Source organism: Gymnoscopelus braueri, assembly GCF_963280865.1.
Source record: "Gymnoscopelus braueri genome assembly, chromosome: 23".
Classification (NCBI taxonomy): Eukaryota; Metazoa; Chordata; class Actinopteri; order Myctophiformes; family Myctophidae; genus Gymnoscopelus; species Gymnoscopelus braueri.
Window position 1 is genome coordinate 14,487,699 of NC_137625.1, and position 21,650 is coordinate 14,509,348.

At 43.0% G+C, this 21,650-nt stretch overlaps 1 protein-coding gene across 1 annotated transcript in view; it reads left to right on the forward strand.

Moving 5' to 3' along the window:
- Window positions 1-21,428, forward strand: part of wnk1b (WNK lysine deficient protein kinase 1b) — a 126,337-nt gene extending 104,909 nt beyond the window's left edge. Inside the window, exons 25-34 of the mRNA XM_080421577.1 lie at window positions 1,228-1,264; window positions 2,161-2,237; window positions 2,508-2,774; window positions 3,517-3,791; window positions 4,383-4,458; window positions 5,900-6,029; window positions 7,180-7,377; window positions 16,180-16,352; window positions 17,288-17,344; window positions 18,245-21,428. Coding sequence (XP_080277703.1) covers window positions 1,228-1,264; window positions 2,161-2,237; window positions 2,508-2,774; window positions 3,517-3,791; window positions 4,383-4,458; window positions 5,900-6,029; window positions 7,180-7,377; window positions 16,180-16,352; window positions 17,288-17,344; window positions 18,245-18,649 — 1,695 coding nt within the window. The 3' untranslated portion in view covers window positions 18,650-21,428. The remainder of the gene's footprint in view (window positions 1-1,227; window positions 1,265-2,160; window positions 2,238-2,507; window positions 2,775-3,516; window positions 3,792-4,382; window positions 4,459-5,899; window positions 6,030-7,179; window positions 7,378-16,179; window positions 16,353-17,287; window positions 17,345-18,244) is intronic.
- The last annotated feature ends 222 nt before the right edge of the window (window positions 21,429-21,650 follow it).

Genomic DNA, 21,650 nt, shown 5'->3' on the forward strand with positions numbered 1-21,650 from the left:
CTAGGCTGCCTGGACCGCCACGCTACCAATTTGACCAATTTGACCAATCATTATGAGCGATAGTGCCACCGTGTGCTGAACAGTCCCAGCAAACAATCTCACTGTAGAAGCAATTCAATAAAGCAAACATGGACAACGCTCAGCCATCAAACACAGATATCGATGTATTATTATTACTCTGCAACAACAAAAGTCTGGTTGATAATGTATCCTATCCTACTATATAACAGTGGTGGAAAAAGTACTCGCATGTCTTACTTAAGTAAAAGTATCAATGCTGCAATGTAGAACTGCTCCGTTACAAGTAAAAGCCCGGAATTCTAAATTTACTTGAGTAAAAGTACAAAAGTATTGGCATCAAAATGTACTTAAAGTACCAAAAGTAAAGTACCGGTACTTATTTATGCAGAATGTCCCATTTCACAAGGTATCATATGTATAAAATTTATAAAAATCTTTTGAAAATAGCAGATCTACAAGCTCACAACGCGTCGCATCGCGACGCGTTGTGAGCTTGTAGATCTGCTATTTTCAAATAGCCAGAGTTTAATATGCACACAACCACCACGTTTGTTTTTCACCACTCCAAAATGTAAGATGTTTATTAGCGTTTTTGTGTAAACACCTGAGATTCGGCCTATAGGATTATCTGTCGTCATGGTTACAGCGCCGCAAGCTATGGGATGATCAAACGCGGAGTTTCTGCTGCCGATTGCCGACCACGGCCTCTGCCACGCAGAGAACACCACAACACATACACGCTGCAAACTTATAAAGGACTTTCATTTACGGCCCGTGTCCACACACACACACACGCACTGCGTTTTATGAGCGGGAGGGCGCTTTGGATAATCATCTTCATAGCACTAGCACGCAGATTCACACGTGCAAACGTTCCAATTCAGGTTGTGTCATTAGCACACGTAGCTTAGCTCAAACATCTCAAACATCAACTTCTCATGGTTGTGGGAGAGAGAGAGCACATCCCCGCGCAACGGAGCAGAGCGTCCCCCCCAAGGGGTCCGCGAAGCATTCACTGGGGGTCCGCGACGACATGCCTGTTGTCACTGTCGCAGCCAGGCAGACATCGACTCATAGGAACACAAGCCTTGCCCATACATAACTAAAAGTCTGCAAATATTTTGTGTGCATACATCCATGGACTAGTATGTATAATTTATGGTTATTATGTGCTGTTAAACATGTTGTCTTTTATTTTGTCTACAGGCCTGTTTCACTGGATCACCTTCAGGACCAACACCTAGTATGTCTGTGTATCTGTCTGTCTTTATGCTGTATCTGTATCTCTATGTGCTGTATGTACTGTACACTGTCCATCCATCTAGAGATCTATCTGTCTGTCAATCTAGCTGCATGTCTCCCAGTCTATCTTTTAGGCCTGACCTCGATTATTCGAATAGTCGACTAATCAGTCGAGGGGATTCTGAGTCGACTGCTAATCTCTTAGTCGAATTATGAAAAAAAAAAGAAAAGTTTGTCATTATTCGACTGAGAGATTGGCCTAATTTGTTATATTAATTAACTAATGGTTTGGCCAAAATAGGATATACATCATGATTTATTGAGAGAAACCAAGCAAGTACAGTATATGTTAAATCAGACATTAAGCACCCCTACAGCCCAAATGGAATGTTCCTCTATTGCCTAACATATTTTTTGCATGATTCGACTGAGAGATTGTCGAATCATGCCAAAAAAAAAAGGTTTTCACTATTAGACGACTATTGGCAACATTTGGCCAATCAGATTCGACTATAGAAATCCTTAGTCGGGGACAGGCCTACTATCTTTCTGTCTGTCTGTCTGTGTCTGTGCATCTCTGTCTGTCTAGTCTCATGTAGCCAGACATATCAGAGATCCCTGTCTACTGTACCAATATACGTCTAAATTCAATGTAAGGGCTTGAACTGGGTGGAAACGATTCTAATAACAATAAAACATAACAGCTAATGCAAAGACTTGAGGGAGGTCCTTGGTATTGGGATGGTATCATGGTATTGTTTTTCAAAGCAGTCGTAGGGGCGTAGCTTTGTTAGCGTCTCTTTTCTCCACGGTTTTAACCCTTGCATCAAGTATAGATGTCGCCAGATGTATTGTTGGTTGGTGGAGATCTCCAATAGAACTGTCTGTCTGTTTCAGTTCCTTTCTCTTTGGATGAAGAGTTGGTCCCTCCTCCTCTTCCTCTTGCTACTGGGATCAAACTGGGAAGATTCCAGGTAATTTTTCATTTATCTTCCACAGAGTCTGAAGATAAGATAAGCCATGTAACACTCATATTGTCACGTTTAATAGGCAGTGGTGTAAAGTAACTAAGTACATGTACTCAAGTACTGTACTTGAGTAAAATTTTGAGGTAGTTTTACTTTACTGGAGTATTTCCAATTTTCAGTACTTTTACTTCTACTCCACTACATCTCAGAGACAAATATTGTCTCTCTCTCTCTCCCTTCTCTCTCTCTCTCTCCCTGTCTCTCTCCATCAATCAGGTTTCCTTGGCAACAGAAGTGTGTCCGGTCCAGCGTCCATCCTGCTCAGAATCCTCCTCTACCTCATCCTCCTCTTCCTCGTCCTCGTCTGCTCCTTCCAGTCCGGACAACACTCTGCACAGGAAGCCCTCCTCCTCCTCTCCCCTGAGAGGAAGTGATGTCACACTGCCCAGGACGTCCTCGCCTCCTCTGAGAGGAAGTGATGTCGTGGACGGACCCCCCGCTCGGCCCCCCTGCCCCCAACACACCGTCATCGGACGCTTCCAGGTACTCCTGTCTGTAGGGGTGCAACACTTTATTGACTTTAACTCGTTGACTGCCATTGATTGACGAGTATGACAAGTTTTGTGTTTTCAGTGGTTTTCCACTAGATGGCGCTGTTAGCTAACCTGGGAGTCACCGCAGAAGCAAATCAGCAGCAAATCACGTGATTGGAAAAAAAAACTGCGCTCGTTATTCGATTTGGAAAAATAGCTTTTTCTCTGTTTCTGTTGCTTTTTGGCGAAAACAACCTACATTCAACTGCCTACAACTATGGAACGGATGATCGTGGCGGCATGCCGCAATCATCCCGATTCTACGAGAATCGGGATTTTCCCGACTCTACGAGACTCGGATAAGTCATTTAAGCCAATCGGGAAAATCGCTGGTAGTGGCTTGGCAAATTATGTTTTATTTCTGGCAGTCAAAGAGTTAATAGAATAAATAAAAATGTAATGACGTTATATGACAAATTATCAAATACTTACCGACTTTTGAACGGAAATGATGAACAGATGACAGCTTCCGTCTCGGCTTTCAGGAGATGTAGTTCCAGACTCTATATAGCATTCAGAGATTGTGGAATAGTTGTCCGGCTACGCGAATCGAATGGCACTCTGGAAAGCAGAAATGCTTCTTGTGCAGATGGATTACATATCCAGTGTAAGCAGCAGGTATATGCAATCACGGTGACATCTGCATGGTTAAAAGAAATGAAAAAGATTGCATTCTCACTCTTTCATTCCAGGTCATCACCAAGCCGGAGGCCCGTGTTGGCCGTTTCTCCGTTAGCCGAGCGCAGGAGGGGAGCGCAGAGGCCGGGCAGGTGCACCCGCCCCAGGCTGCTGCTAACGGGGCTGCTGGAGCAGACGGCAAGCACATCCCCTACATGAGTCAGAACAGCATCACCTCCTGCATCAGTCAGAACAACCGCACCTCCTCCTCCTCCTCCGCCAACAGCGACGACGACTCTGAGTTTGAGGACGAGACCTTCAAGACGGAGGTGAACCGCCTCCGAGAAAAGTAGGTCCTACAATCCCTCTTCTCTTCTCTTCTCTTCTCTTCTCTTCTCTTCTCTTCTCTTCTCTTCTCTTCTCTTCTCTTCTCTTCTCTTCTCTTCTCTTCTCTTCTCTTCTCTTCTCTTCTCCTCTCCTCTTGGACTTGTGACGTTAATATCTATCTCCTCATCAGAGCAGTTTCTCTTCTTGGCCGTATTCCACTTCTTTATGTCGTAAAGCTTTGGGACGAAGCCTCTGAAACTAGAATATACTATACTATCCTCCTATATCCTCCTATAATTTGACAAACCTCTGTCACGGTGTCATGGTCATGCCATTGACCATTACCATGTGCACCTCACAGCGAAGCCCGTTTTTCAATTTAACCAAATCTCAGCTGTTTATTCGCGTTTTTATGTAGTCGCCATGGTTACGGGTTGCCAGATCATGTGCGCATATCCCCCCACGGATGCGTCGACCGGGTATGGACTAGTAATACTATAATACTACTTATCTTTTTTTCCCCTCTATTTTCATTATTTATCTCATTGGAATTGTATACCTGTCTGTCTATCTACCTGTCAATCATTCTGTCTGTCTGTCTGTCCCATGTCAGACACACGCGTGAGATCCAGGCGCTGCACAGCAAACAGAGAGAGGAGATAGACGGTCTGTTCACCAGGCTGGGGAAGGTAATTATAATAATAACTTTTAAGTGTGCCTGCTGCTCTTGTATGTGGTTGCTACTTTTTACTCACTTTGTTAACTTTTAAGTATTTTTCCTCAGCTTAGTTACTTTAAATTGTAGATCTGTGTGTGTGTGTGTGTGTGTGTGTGTGTGTGTGTGTGTGTGTGTGCGTGTGCGCGCGCGTGCGTAAAAGAGATTGTTGCTATGTACATGTCCGCCCCTCCGGGCTATGGGATACATATCCGTTGATGATACAACGGATATGTACAAGCTATGTAGCCGCAAACAACCTAGATGCTATAAATGCTATCTGCATCTAAGTTGCAATACCCTCCCTTGACAGCCCATTCATGAAACACAAAAGTCCTTTCTGATTGTATTTAATGACGATAAACTGACCAATGTTGCACCTGTATGGATATCTTGGGTTATCCTCTTTGCGTCTGTCAAGTCTTTGTTTCATAAAAATCCACTGTTTTCATGTTATGAGCAACTTTCTGTCAATAAATTCCTTGCAGCGATTATTTTTCAATGTGTTCGAGTTTGGAAGCGCTCGTTGTAAATCAATCAATCTACAAGCTATGATACACATGAGTTCACATTCATCAGATGATGCAAGCTGATCTACAAGCTCACAACGCATCACAGAGCGATGCATTGTGAGCTTGTAGATCAGCTTGTTTCATCTGATCGGTGCCATGACATTATTCCGACGGCCCGTTATTCTGACGTCACGTTTGTCTGACTGGCCCCATTATAACTAACCCTATCCCTAACCCTTACCCTAACCTGTGTGTGTGGTAGGTCCATTGGTGCGTGGGATCCATTAATACACAGGTAAGTAACAGGTGCTACAGATTAGCTTGATTGGCTTGGGGGGAATGACCTTTAACTATGTGGGCTGTTGGGAGGGCTATATATGGAACTATACTGGAGTTGGGCGCTACTGGGCGGGGCTTTCGCCCTACTGGACTTGGGAAGATTGGCTCGGTGGGGGCGTTGTCACATTTGAATATAGCCCGAAACCCCATGCCAGCACCCGGCTCGGTGGCGTGCCTCGCTAATCATTAGATTGCCAACCCTAACTTCCGGGGATCTAATAGAATAGACTATTTATTATTTGAACGTGATGGAGGTGCGCCGTCTCAAGCAAACTTGAGCCACAAGCGGTACCGCCGAGCGAGCTAAAGCGAGCGAGTCGCCGTGCCGAACGTTGCGAAGTTTGCTCGAGCCGACTCAGCGCCGTTCGAGTTAATGTACCGTTAGAATCGTACATCATGTTTTGGGGTGAGCGTTTGCCCCCACTGCCACTCAAAGCGACTACTGGCCAATCACAGCGCGTCTTTTCCGGGACATTCCCAACTCCAGTGCACTAAAATTGTGCACTGGTTTGCTTGCGCTGGGAGGACAGTAAATGACTTTGGGCTCTCTGACCCTGTGTTCAGGTTCCTCCTCTGGCAGTTGTCCCTCCAGTGATGGTGTTCAATCGGAGGAGACGACCCACCAAGACCAAGTCCTCAAAGTCCTCAAGAAGCAGTTCTACACAAACCAGCCAAAAGAGTCCTCTACAGCCAGGTACCCTGACCCTTAACCTTCCACCATAACTCAACAACCTTGAACTCTAACTTGAACTAAAAATAACTCGGAACCACTTCCTTTAGCCAAGCACCCTAACCTTTGACCAGTGGTGGAAAGTAACTACTGTAAGTACATGTACTGCACTGTACTTACGTAAGATTTTGAGGTATTTGTACTTTACTTAAGTATTTCCAATTTCCAATACTTTTACTTCTACTCCATTACATCTCAGAGGCAAATATTGTACTTTTACTACAATTATTTACTAGTTACTTTATAGATTTTGATTATTATGACAAAACATACATGAACCACTTCAGCCCTATATACATTTCGGCCATTTGAAAATAGCAGATCTACAAGCTCACAATGCGTTGCATCGTGACACATTGTGAGCTTGTAGATCGGCTATTTTCAAAAGATGTTAACACATTTGAAAACTTGAAAGGACATTCTGCATAATGAGTACTTTTACTGTTGGTACTTTAAGTACATTTTGACTCAAGTACTTTTACTCAAGTACATTTTAAATTCTGCACTTTTACTTGTAACATAGTATTTCTATATTGCAGTATTGATACTTGTACTTAAGTAAAACATTTGAGTACTTTTTCCACCACTGCCTTTGACTCCTAGACCCTGATCCTGACTCTAACCAGGGAGTTTTATTTTATTTTATACTAGACATTTGACTTGGAAGTGTGTGCGCCTGGATGACAAGATTAGCTAGGCCTACATAACAGTCTGTATCAAACATACCTATACTCTGCATACTCTGGCAGGGTCGCACTGCGCACCTCGCGGTCTGTTGATCTGGCTGTGGGCCTCAGTCTGACCAGCGGACTGCTGGGCAAGCATCTCTTCAAACTTGGAAAGATATCACTTTTATACTGACAGTAAATCTCTTAAAGCTGCTGTAGCTTACTTTGGAGAAATGAGCTGAAAGAAAATCCTGAGTCCTCTGGAAACCTAGACAAATTGCAGCCGAGAAAGAGACTGTGTGTGTGTGTGTGTGTGTGTGTGTGTGTTTTTGTGGGGGTGGGGCTTAAAGCAGGTATTGCCATTTCTGACTTATTCTCCTCTCCTCTCCTCTCCTCTCCTCTCCTCTCCTCTCCTCTCCTCTCCTCTCCTCTCCTCTCCTCTCCAGGCAGTACTCTATCCGCTCAGAGCGTCCCCTCCGTTTACCCTGGCCAGACGGCTCTGTTATCCCCGGCAGGGTTGGCCGATTCAGGAAGCAGCTCTCTGCTCCAGGCCCTGAAGCCGTCTCCCTCCGGTGACAACCTGGGCTCGGCCTACACCAGCGACGCCGCGCTCTCTGTGCCCAGCCTGGGCGCCCCCACTACAGGTAGGTTGATCCACCTCTCTGTGCCCAGCCTGGGCGCTCCCACTACAGGTAGGTTGATCCACCTCTCTGTGCCCAGCTTGGACGCTCCCACTACAGGTAGGGCTGACCCACCTCTCTGTGACCAGCCTGGGCGCTCCCACTACAGGTAGGCTGACCCACCTCTCTGTGCCCAGCCTGGGCGCTCCCACTACAGGTAGGGCTGGCCCACCTCTCTGTGCCCAGCCTGGGCGCTCCCACTACAGGTAGGGCTGACCCACCGCGAGTCCCAGGCTTCCACTGGCCTTCTACTGGACTGCAAGAGAGTCAAGAGACTCAAGTAAAAGTGTTTGGAATGGTCCTGGCTTTATGTTTAGTAGAGTTAAATATAGGAGTAATCTATGTGTACAGCATTGGTTCTCAAAGTGGGGTCCGGGGACCCCCAGGGGTCCTTGAGGGGGTACCAGGGGGTCCCCAGCAAAATTAGTCAATATAGTGTCACAGTCATTTTAAGCACTTTAATCTTTTATACTTTGGCTATTCAAAAATAGCAGATCTACAAGCTCATAGCGCTTCACTTCGTGCCGCACTGTGAGATTGTATATCTGCAATTTAAAAAAAATCTTGAACGTATACTGTAAGTGAAGGTTTTTGAATACCTTTTTTTACATTTTTAACATAAATCTTCTCTTCTGGGGGTCCGTGGCATAACATATTTTCAGATGGGGGTCCGCGACCAAATATATATCAATTTGGGGGTCCTTGACATGAAAAGGTTTGAGAACCACTGGTGTAACAGTACACACACACTTTTTTTAAATTGTGCTGCAAAACAAATGTATGCAGTCCTGTATTTGCAATGTGCTCCATGTTGAGCTCCATTAGCTCAGCTGGTGTAAATCTACAAAACACTGGTGCATGTAAACAATCTCACAACCACACACACACACACACACACACACACACACACACACACACACACACACGTAAATACAGATGTGCATGTAAACAAATAAAGAGGAGGCTGTCTGCAGGTTTAAACACTACTCTGTTTCTATTTGGATCTATTTATCTCTCTCTGCCTTTTCTGTCTGTCTGTCTCTCTGTCTGTCTGTCTCTCTGTCTGTGTGATGCTGACTGTTGCAATCTGTTCCTCTATCTCTTATCTCTCCTCCTCCCTGTCTTTCTCTTATTGCCATTCTTGTCTGTCTCTTTCCCTGTCTTTCTCGCTTTCCTTGTCTGTCTCTCTTTCCCTGTCTTTCTCCTCTCTCCTCTCTCCTCTCCACCACTCCTCTCCTCTCTCTCTTCTCCTCCCCTTTCTCTCTTCTCCTCCACCCTTCTGTCTCCTCTCCTCTCCTCTCCTCTCTCTCTTCTCCTCCCCTTTCTCTCTTCTCCTCCACCCTTCTGTCTCCTCTCCTCTCCTCTCCTCTCCTCTCCTCTCCTCTCCTCTCCTCTCCTCTCCTCTCCTCTCCTCTCCTCTCCTCTCCTCTCCTCTCCTCTCCTCTCCTCTCCTCTCCTCTCCTCTCCAGGCTGTGTAGGGTTCAGTTGGGGTTCGGAGCGTTTGCCGTTCAAGCCAACAGGAAGGAGGACACGCTTCCTCAGTACGCCCTGCTTGGCTCTTTGTGTGTAACGCTTAATTCCTTCCCCATCTCTTCTTCTTTGTGTTCTCTTCTTGTGTGTAACACTTAATTCCTTCCCTTCTTTGTTCTGTCTATGGATCTTTTCTTAACTTCTGCTTTGTTCTCCTTCTATCCATTAAGTCTCATTGTCTTCTATGTCTTCCTATAGAACAACAATTGGTTTCTCTTTCTCTATCTATCTATCGATCCACCTCCATCCATCTATCCATTTATCCATTTATCCATGTACAGTATCCGTCTATCCGTCTATCATCCATATATCCATATATCCATTTATCTATCCATTTATCTATCCATATATCCATCTATCCATTTATCTATCCATATATCCATATATCCATCCATCTATCTATCTATCTATCTATCTATCTATCCATCTATCCATCTATCCATCTATCCATCCATCTATCCATCTATCCATCTATCCATCTATCCATCTATCCATCTATCCATCCATCTATCCATTTATCTATCTATATTTCCAAATCTTTTTAGCTTTGCTTTCTTTCTTTCTTTTCTTTTGCTCTGTAATGTGTCATTTTTCTCCATTCTTCCATTTTCTTCCTCTCCTTTTAGATTTTCTGTCACTCTGACACACATCAGACGCTAGCTCCTCTGTCATGATGACCTCATAATAAAAGCATTTCCCATCATAGAATGACATCACTGCACACTAGCACCCCCCCCCCACCCCTCACCATGACAACAAGTGTTCCAACATCCCATCACCTATTGACCATGTATAGATTCATTTTATTGTTATTGTTTATTTCTGTCATTTATGATTTACTGGTTTAAATCCAGTTCTTAAACAAGTTAACCCTTTTTTTCTCTCTTCTCTCTCTTTTTTTTTAAAACTTAGATGTAGTTTATATCAAAATGTTTGACTGTTTTAAAATATTCTAACTGCAATAAGTGCTGGATATTATCAGGTATGTGTAAGTACATGGAAATTACAGTTAAATGTCTCTGGTGATTTGCATTGACTCTCTGAAGCACTCGGATCAGTTACTATTACAGGCATCTTACATGTAATTACACATACCATAATATAACAAGTTGCCATGGTTACGCGACCCAGATAGAAGGTGCTTCTGAGCCCTCTGCAGCTCAACCCCTCTCCTCTCCTTCCCTCCTTTCCTTCCTTCCTCCCTCCCTCCCTTCCTTCCTTCCCTTACCTCCCAGCTGGGTCTCAGAGCTCCGTATGAAACCAACAGCTTTAAGGCCCGATCACACCAGCATGCATTGTATGACACTGTGTGTGTGGCTGTGCACCAACATACGTAAACCAGACTGATTAAATGAACATTTAAATGAACTTATATAAGTCATATAAATGATTAAAATATGATAGTGCTACTGCCGTCGGCGGTTCTCAGAATCTATTTGAACCCATTTAGACCGGGAACGCATCTGTGTCATTTTTAGATTTCTTTGGCTATTCAAAAAATAGCAGATATACAAGCTCATAGCACGGCACAGAGTGCTGTGCGCTATGAGCTTGTATATCTCCTGTTTTAGAATTTTATATTCTACAAATGTCTTCTAAATCCTATATCAGTGGTTCCCAAACATTTTCATGTCAAGGACCCCCAAAAGTATGTGTATTTGGTCGCGGACCACCCATCTCAAAACAAAGATTTGATTTTTTATTTATTTAAATGTCCGCTTATATATTCAAAGATTTGCAGAAATTTTCACAAAAAAAAAAAAAAGCAGATCTACAAGCTCATAGCGTGGCACTCGGTGCCGCACTATGAGCTTGTAGATCTGCTATTTTTGAATAGCCGAAGAAATCTAAAAATGACACATGTGCTGCGTTCCCGGTCTTAATGGGTTAACACTTTCATTAGTTCTAGAAGTGCTTGGTTCTAGTACGGGGGACATTAACATGAACTTTATTCTGTTGGGTTAATCCGACATACAGTATGTGTCAAATATCTAATGTTGCCGGCCATCACAAAGTCTAATATGAATTTCTTCAGGCTTGGCTTTTAAAATAAACAAAAGTTGTGCACTGAAACCGTAGCTGGTAAAGAAAGAGAGATTGTTGAACGTTATGAGGATGATGTTCACCTTTATAGAGACTCTCATGTCTAGTGGTCTGATCACGCGTCAGCAGCCAAAGCAGTGTAGATTAATTACAAAAACATCATCCAGTCACTCCATGGCATAAGCGAGCACGATACCCAAAACCTGTCAGTGCACATAATAAGGTAACAGCACTACTGACATAATGAAGGGGTTGGAGACTGCATTCTTATGCACATGCTGGAGCTGTGTGCAACAACAGCTGTTGGGAAAAGTAAGCGTGTACATTGCAGACTTCTCAGCTCGAAGAGCTATAAAGAATAAACTTAATAGGTTTGGGTTCACTCTCAGAACCTCAGACAGCTGGTGATCGCTGGTCTGTGTGTGCTGTAGTAAGGGTTGTTGGAATGTTTTGCACTCTCCGTGCTATATACTGGCGGCATATAATGTAGACAACTTAATTGTGTGTGAAAATAGGCTGGATAAAATAGGCACTGATTGTGGTCCCAGGCACTACAAAGTCTTAATCCGGCCCTGGATGAGTGATGTCACGCTATACGTTAACCGTGGATAACCATGAACCGTGAACACTCATTATGTATACATTTACAAAAAATGCCCAAACGATTGTAGCAATGGGTAGATTCCCTGTCAGCAGCAAAGTACAGAAAATTCGGCATCAAGGAAGGATCGCGTAGAGTTCGACTTTGATTAACTTGAGAATTTGCATTGACCAATAACAACCCTGCTTTGACTGTGTTGACCTCTGATAGGGCTGGAGCAGTTGCATTGGGGAGGAAGCCAAACTATAATTGTAGCTTTGTCTCATAACACTTTTTTGTACAATTCTGCTCTGCCAGAATATAAATCGAAACATAAAACATGTGTCATGGTTTACGTTCAGCCGTGAGGCAGGGATGGATTGATTGAAACCTTTATTTCTCGAAAAGAAAACAATCATACTGAGATAGTGAGATTTGGAATCAAGTTATTCAAATTTTGTCATGGTTTGCAGTCATGAGGCAGGGATAGATGGTCTACTTTCATTTAATTGTACATTTGTCAGCAAGCTTCTGCTTCCACAAGGATATGCAAATGAATGTCACTCTGACTGGTTCTGATGTGATCGGGCCTTTGAATGGTAGAATCTGTGTCAGATTTTCAGCTGTCATTGATGGTAGAAAACTGAATCCCGTATATTAGTATTTAACTTTTTTCTAGCTTTTAAAAATGAATCATCATTCAGGATTAATTGTAGAGTGGGGATTTCAATTAATGTCATTATAATTACTGTTGCGAACTTGCGACCCAGTTCTGCTGTGGCCCACATGAGCTGTACAGAGGACCTCAGAAACATCTCAGAACCAGGGTTTGGTCACCCAAGGAGTCTATTCAGCATTCATTTAAACAAGTAATTATAACCTAAATGAATCCTAACACATAATCTGCTCAATTTCATTTTGATGGTGATTTTACAGTAATCTGTGTTATGGTTCACATCATTTGGGGATTTAAACTCAGACATTAAAGAAATACTTCACCCCCCCCCCCCAAAACATTTTTTATGACTCACCCTGTGAAGCCTTGAAAACATGGAATCGATAGAAAACTAGGAAATTATGAGGATCTCAGGATCCACATCAAACGGTGTGCCTCCCATGTGGATCTCTGACTTCATCTGGCCGGGCCAGTGACTTCAGCCATCTATGATCAATCAAGCAATCTCAGCCCGTTACAAAAATGTTTAAATATTTGTAAAAGTATAAAACATGAATGTGGCCTATACTGTCAGCGTGCACAGGCCACAGGGCTGTCACCATTACAAATTTGACGATTAATTGTCACTCAAATAATTGCGATTAACGATTTAATTGTGTGTTTGGCCATTGAACATTGGAACGTATGAAAAAAAAAATCTGTTTGCCATTTAGGCTTCGTAATCAAAAATTGCACAGGGCATATATGACAAATAACTTAAATATACAAAGACATTATTAACACATACTTAATATGTATTTAAAATTTATACATGTAAACATAGCAGAAATAGCTGATCTACAAGCTTACAACACGTCACGATTCAAGAAGTGACGCGTTGTAAGCTTATAGAACAAAGTTGAAACATTTTTCAACATGTAGACGATTATGACGATTATGTAAAAATAATGGCGATTATCTCAAATAATTGCAGTTAGACGATTATGTACGGATACGGTCCAGCAGTTTGCGAGATTAGTTCGGCACGCACGCACGCACGTATGCACACACACACACACACACACACACACACACACACACACAGACCCTCTCTTGCAGAGCCACACCGTAAAATGTATTTTGGGGGTGAAGTATTGAGGTCCATAAGGTTAGCAGCCTTGTGTTGTGACATCACTCTGGGATGGGACTATTGGGACGTGACATCCCCTGGAAGGCAGCCATCTTTAGTCAATGACAATTCTATTTGAGTGACCCAACCCTGAGTTAACTGTTTGTTTGGGTACTTTAAAGAACTCATAGTCCCAGGATGCATTGTGCGTGAGATTGATGTGGTTTGTGGGGCGGGGCTTTAACTCTTGACTCTCTCCCCAAATCGTACAATCAACAGGGAAGATGGTGAAAAAAGTCTGCCCCTGCAACCAGCTCTGTAGTAACTATCTCTCTTTTTGGCCTTTTCATCCATCCATCCATCCATCCTTCCCCCTCTCTGTCCCTCAATCCATCCTCCCACTTACCTCCTCCACCCTGATACCTGACTTATACCTAGTTACATAACTAAGTATAACTCAGGCTTATATGTCCTGCTGCCCCATCAATCCCTAGTCAGGTTTGAGGTCATTTCAGTTCAGTTACTTGTGGTTGGTGTGTTGTTACCAACAGACATAATGTATGTAGACAATGGCCGCTGGATGGTACGCCAACGTCGCCACCATATTGGTCCTGAACTACACGTCTGGCATTTTGTAACAATGAGATGTGATGTAATGGAGTAAAAGTCAAATTGGAAATACTCCGCTAAAGTAAGAAATCCTCAAAAGTGTACACAAGTACAGTACTTGAGTAAATGTACTCAAAAAGCAAATAAGCAAAATAACTATTTGAAATCCCGGACTGAATTGAAATCAGGTTTGTCTCATTCTCTGCATAAAATTCGACATACATGCACGTATGAATGTGCATGCATGCACGCTCATACGCGTGCGTGCGTGCGTATACACACACACACACACACACACACACACACACACACACACACACACACACACACACACACACCATACTCCCCGTGATGTTGTCTCGCCCCCCTCCCTTTCCTTAGCATGGCTTGCTGTCTGGACTACATTTCCCAGAATTCCATGCTGCTGCACACAGTAATGACTCAGAGTACCCCCCTTCACTTTTATTTTCCTCCATTTTATTTACCATGACACAGCAGAACGTAGCTTATAACAGCAGTGTATAGTTTATAGAGGCTTAATTACATGTAGGTTTATCTAACAAGATCTAACATTTAAACAATGAGTGTTAACACATTATCACAGTTCTCTGAAGTGTCAAAATGTATGTTAGAGTAAACTTACCACCTTACTAGATGTTTAGAACAGAATAGAACCTCTAAAATCACTGTTTTTCAAGGTCTGGTCCACCAGGGGTCCAAATGGACCCTTTTGGGTCTGTAACTCTGAGAGTGTACAAATGGAACCAAACCATTTGCACACCCTTTAAATGAGAGTTAAATGAACATTGAGGATTTTACAGTGTATATTTGGGTCCCAGAGATAAAAAGGTATTAAATGGGGGTCCATGGCCTGATGCCTGTCAACATGGGGGTCCTTGAATTTCAAAAAGGTTGAGGATCACTGCTCTATATGATGGTCCGTTACCTGCTAGAATAGACCAGTGATTCTCACATTTTGATGTGATGGACCCCCAAAATTATGAAATTGGCCTTCATATGAAAACATTATGTGCCAAGGAGGGACCCCATAAGAGAAGATTTGGGTTGTTGAAAATGTTCAAAATTATAACACATTTTCCACAATTGTTTCAATATTTTTTTTAACCTTTTGACAATAGCAGAGCTACAAGCTCACGGCGCATCACAAGTGATTTTGATGTTATATTATTAACACATTTTTCTGGGGACCCCTCGAACCCTCTCAAGAACCCTGGACCCCAATTGGAGAACCAGAGAGAGACTTGTGATTATCTATCCAGCCTGAAAACTGTGCTGTCACTGCAGTCAGAAGTCAGCCTGGCTGTTTAGAGAAGAGCAGCGCTCCATCTAATGGCCAGAGAATGAACTGCAGTTTCAAGGCAAAAACACACACACACCACAGTTAGGAATGTGCATCTATTGCCTTTGCAAAAGCAAACTGCAGTAACGAGGTCATGTGTTTTTAACCACTGGTTCTCAAAGTGTGGTCTGGGGACCCCCAGGGGTCCTTGGGGGGGTTCCAGGGGGTCCCCAGCAAAATGTGTTAATATAGCATCACAATTATTTGAACCACTTTAACCTTGTATACTTTGGCTATCCAAAAATAGCAGATATACAAGCTCATACCGCAGCACCGAGTGCCGCGCTATGAGCTTGTAGATCTGCTATTTTAGAAGAAAAAAAAAAAATTAGTGCAAACCATTGAATATATATATATTTTTAAGCGAACATTTGTAACTCAAATCTTTGCTTCTGGGGGTCCCTGGAACAAAATATTTGAGATGGGGGTCCGCTGCCAACTACATATCATTTTGGGGGTCCTTGACATGAAAGAACCACTGTTTTAAACCACACATGCTCTGACTGCGACATTAGGAATGTGGGATTAATATTGAGTAAAGTATATGAATTAAAGGGATATTTCACTTAAGAAAAAACTTTGGGTCATTTTATCGTCTACTCAGGCTTTTGTGAGCCCCCCAGAACGTTTTTAAGTTGCTTGATTCATTATTTAGAAATTTGATATTCATTTTATCAGACACGCCCCCTTCCTATACAAACCCATTATAACTTCAAACTCTATTTTTAGCATGTTAGATGAATCAAAAACACCCGTCCTTGGTTCTGGTGACTCACCCTGCCCTCCTAATACGCGAGGGGGCCGTGTTTTTTCGATAACCTTTTTCATTTCTCTCTCTCTCTCTCTCTCTCTCTCTCCAGGGACCACCAGCACCAATGCAGTAGGTGGTCCGTGTATGTCGAGTCATCATGCTGGCTCCCAGTCTCTGTCCACCAGTGTGTCTGCCCCGCCCCACCCCAGGAAAGGAACCTTCACCGACGACCTTCACAAGCTGGTGGACAACTGGGCTAGAGACGCCATGAACCTTTCCCAGGTGAGACACAGCTCTTAAAGAGATAGGTTCACCCAAAAGAATTGACCAGCAGCGGTTCCGGGAGGAGACACAAAGAGTCTCCTTTGTGTCTTCTACCAGAACCGCTGCCTACCGGTCCGCTGGTCATCAAATTAACAAAAACCAAAAAATATTCATGAATTCAAGTCTCCATGGGGTGACTCATCGATAGAAAAAAAGTCATTTTGTGGGGAGAATCTCTTTAATATCATCATTCCACTGTTTTTATTGATTTTATTCCTTAGTCTTAGCCTTTTTCTTGTTTTTTTTAATAAAGTTGTTTTACTTTTCTTGTTTTCTTCTCCCCCCTTGTTTTCTTCTCCCGTCTTTGGGTACTTAGAAAAACGCTATATCAATTTTAGATATTATTATTATTAAATGTAAAGTGCAATATAAATAAAATGTATTATTATAAGTAACTTTAAAACAAATAAACATACTGTTATTGTCTACGTAAGACAAGTTGGTTTGGTATAAAAACCTCAATTTTTAATGTAACCAAGTATCCTGTATCATAACATAGCTACATGTCCAATTTTAACAAGCTAAATCATTTGAAAATGATTTGAGAACTCATGATGACTAATTTTGGAGAGACCTCCTGCTTTCACAGACATACGTCGCTCCAATGAACAGCAGCAGCCATATATGTGTAAACTTGCTGCACTCAGGTCAAGTTAGTTGACCTGCACACACTCAGGTCAAGTTAGTTGACCTGTCAACTCCCAGTTATGTTACAGCTTCATGTGAAATTAGCCATTTTGTAAAGGTTTAATGCAGGGAAAATAATTGTGTGTGTGTGGGTGGGTGTGTGTGTGGGTGGGTGGGTGGGTGGGTGTGTGTGTGTGTGCGTGCATGCGGGCGCAAAATGCTATGGCTACCGATGATTATGTTAATCAATTGTGAAATTGTTCCAGGGCAAGAGAAGTGCCAAACAGCTGCCACAGACGCAGACCCAGGGACACAGCTACGAGGTTAGAGACACACACACACACACACACACACACACACACACACACACACACACACACACACACACACACACACACACACACACACACACACACGCAACGCATTGTGAGCTTGTAGATCGGCTATTTGCAAATGGACGAAATGTATATAGGGCTGAAGTGGTTTCGTAATAATAATCAAAATCTTCAAATTAACTAGTAACTAAAGTTTTCAAATAATTGTAGTGGAGTAAAAGTACAATATTTTCCTCTGAGATGTAGTGGAGTAGAAGTAAAAGTACTGAACATTGGAAATACTCCAGTAAAGTAAAAAATACCTAAAAATTTCACTTAAAGGGGAATTTTGGACTAAAGTTTTCTTACCTTTTCTATGACGTTATGATATCTTAGGATGAATGGTACAGTAGAAAAATTTCATAACTCCACCCCTGAGCCGCCACAGCTTAAAAGGTGCGCGGATAGGCCTTAGGTTAGATCACATATTTTGATAGCTTTTTTTTTCTTTTTTTTTTGTGAGATCTGACGTTCATAGTGACAGAACACTGTCCCAAAAAAAAAGAAAAAAGAAACAGAAGTCTCGCTAGACGAGATTGAAATCTCGAGATTTCAATATCGTCTAGCAAGACTTCTGTTATTTTATTTTTTTATTTTTTTGGTTGCATAGTGTTCTGTCACTATGAACGTCAGATCTCACCAAAAAAATTATTCTCCTTTAAGTACAGTGCTTGAGTACATGTATACTTAGTTACTTTACGCACACGCACACGCACACACACACACACACACACACACACACACACACACACACACACACACACACACACACACACACACACACACACACACACACACACACACACACACACACACAGATCTCAATGCTCTCTCTCTCTCTCTCTCCAGGTGGTCCAGTCGGCCAATCCAGGCAGGAAGTACTCGGCTCCCAGCCAGCTGTGTCCCAGCAGCGTGGCCGCGCTGGCCGGCGTCTCCGCCGCGTCTCTCGCCTCCGCCCGCAAGGGGTCCCTGTGCCGCCCCGCCTCCTCCTCCAGCCCTCCACTGGCCCCCACCCAGTGGAGGGGGGTCCAGTGGTGCGGTCCCGCCAACAACCAGGTCCCGACGCGACCCGAGTCCCCGCTGACCAGCGCCTCCCAGCCCCTGAGCTCTTACCCGGGGAGCACCCCGCTGGGCGGCGGAGGAGCAGGAGGAGGCCAGATCCCAGGCTCCGCTCCGCTCCAGGCTTTCCACCTGCCCGGCACGCTGCAGAAGTCTGTCAGTAGCCCCGGGAAGCCAGACCTCAGGACCACATAGCGGCCGTCCAGACCGCTGCCTGCCTGGAATGGAACAGAGACGTGATGTGTGGCTGTGGAAGCGGAGCGTTGGAGGGGACAAGGAAAAGGGACATGGAAAGGACATGACCCGTTTTTTTTAAGGAACAAGGAGATAGTGTGTCTCCTCATCACCTCTCAATGCTTCTGTCATTGTGTGTGTGTGTGTGTGTTAGCACTGGAGGATTGCCACACACACACACACACACACACACACACACACACACACACACACACACACACACACACACACACACACACACACACACACACACACAGATTGAACACACACACACACACAGATTGAACACACACTTACACTCCTGTATTGCAGAGACTTGACTGTGTGGTTTTCACAGCCGGAAACAAAAACAAAACCACAAAAAAAAACTGCTGAAGGAGAAAGGGAGCGTTTTGGATGCAACGCTCCAAAGGCCAAAGAGGGTTTGACAGGGTTTGGCGTGTGAGATGATTCATGGGCTTCCGTTACCTGGGTTCACTTTGTGCCATTGTGTGCTCGCAATTTAATTAATACCCATTTTCTGCTTGGAGGGATGCAAAAAAAGTGCTATTGCAAGAATGGAGGGATGTGGGGAAAGGTAAGAATGACAGTGGTTTATTGGAAGAGCGCCAGCGTCTTTGTCCACTGGTCCTCTAGCCTTATATCTAGTAGTGCTGAACAGATGCATGTGAGCCATGCTGGGCGTTTTGCCACTGCAGTTACTATGCAGCAACCGAAGCCCAGTTCAATGCATGGAGATCTTTACTAGGAGTTGGAATGTCTTTTTTCTCTTAAGCGCTACAAACATGCTTTAGCTCTCAGTCAACACTGTCGGAAACAATAGAACATCCTTTAAAGTTCAACCGAATAGGATAAAAAGTCGGCGTTGTCGAAAGCTTTATATTTAAAAAGTTACCTAAGACCTTAAAGAAGCGAGGCTACAAAGAAAATGTGTCTTTTGTGCCTTTTTAAGTTGATCCAGATTCAACTTGAAGCATTGTAAGCAAGTCAGCACACCAACAGTCTGGAGCACTCTATCGCCACCCAGTGGTCACTTCCAACTAGGCAATTTGGCTTCCCCAGTTGAGCACAATATCAGCGCACAAAAGATAATGATATTAGGTGAGTAGTAGAGTGTGACGATGGTAGGGTGGAGATCAGTAAGTTCATAAAACATATTTTCCGGAAATGTGTTGTTCAAATGTTACATCAGCAGAATGTCGCGTACATCATTGGGTTTGATTTCAGTTTGTATTTTTTACATTTTTTGTTTGATTGTACATCATGTACATGCCAGTGTGATGGAGGTGAACTGGTCTGCAATATAAAACTGGTTTGAAATGTAAACCAGGAATGAAAAGCAAGGCTTGGAGTGTACAGCAGGTTTGGAGTGTTTCAGGACTGATAGAACTTACTAAACCAGGAACAAAGATGAACACGCTTCGTCTCTTCTCTGTCACTAACCAACGCCCCCAGCCCCCTTGAGACAACATAGTGAGAGATGGAAGGTACAGTTTGGATGAACAGGGATGGAGAGCAATAGAGAGAGAGGTGTCTGTGTCCTAGCATCCATACTAGTGCACTGCTTCTGATAGTGTTAGGGAACGGAGTGGCTCGGTGCACACTTGATGGTACACTAAATGTACCCTCATCAGTAGTGTGGTAGTGTGCTATCTCCTGAAAAGTATGGTTTGGACAGTTTTAATCATTTTTTTTACCATGGATCTATTGAGTGATGAGGAAATTAAACTATATGTTTATCAAAACGGACTAAATAATTGGTAGTGTACTATGACTCCTTAGTAGTGGACTGTGTCACCATGGTAGTGTACTATATCCCCTTGGCAGTGTACTATATCCCCTTGGCAGTGTACTAGATCCCCTTGACAGTGTACTAGATCCACTTGACAGTGTACTAGATCCCCTTGGCAGTGTACTAGGTCTCCTTGGCAGTGTACTAGATCCCCATGGCAGTGTACTAGGTCTCCTTGACAGTGTACTAGATCCCCATGGCAGTGTAATAGACCCCCTTGGCAGTGTAATAGATCCCCTTGGCAGTGTACTAGGTCTCCTTGGTAGTGAAGTGAATGGACACATAAGATGATAGAAACAACACATCCTCTACCGTCCGACCACTCGCTCCATCCGTCCCTCTATCTGTCCCTCCGTCTCTCTCTCCTCTCTTTGTTGCCTCTTTTGCGTTGCAATAATAGAAACCTTGTTGAAAATATGTCGCCCAAATATGTTGTGAATAAAAGTGGCCTTGTTACCGTAATAACGGCAGTCTCTGTACAGCGTTAGAATGTCGGCCATGATGATTCCATTTGGTTCTGGTGTTTACTGTTTAGTTTTTCCTCATTCGTTTACTTGGGTTTGTTCTGCTTGTTCACCCCAGTTTGCGTTCTGAAATGCACACAAACGCAGACACTCATTCACACAAACACCTACTGTAGCGCACCTCATCTCAGCTTTTAGTTTATAAATACAAAATTATATTATTATCATGTTATTATTGTTACTGTTATGTTGTTTATGAATATCATTATATTTAAAACAAACAGAAACAAAGGCAGGCGTTATGTGAACAGAGAGTGTTAGTTTAACTCTTGAGTGTAAAAGTACACCTGTAAGGGTCTATTCTTACACACTCCCATGTGGAAACACTGTGATTCTTCTTTGTTACTATTGTTATTAGAGAAATGTTGTTGGAAGCTAGTTTTAGGTGAAAAATAAAGTTGACAAAATAAAGATTTAAACACCATTTGGATTCAATTATCTTTCAATTCAATTAAAATGTATTTTTCTTTTTCAGGAAATAATGAACCTGTCTTTGCAATAACAAGAGTCCTTAAAACTCCAATCAGTGCAATCAGAAAACCAATGCCTTATTAACCAATCATCCTATTAAAAGCTGTTTTCAATTAACCTACTTAATTGAAATGAAATACTTAATTGACCTCAAATTAAATCCCAATTTGAATAA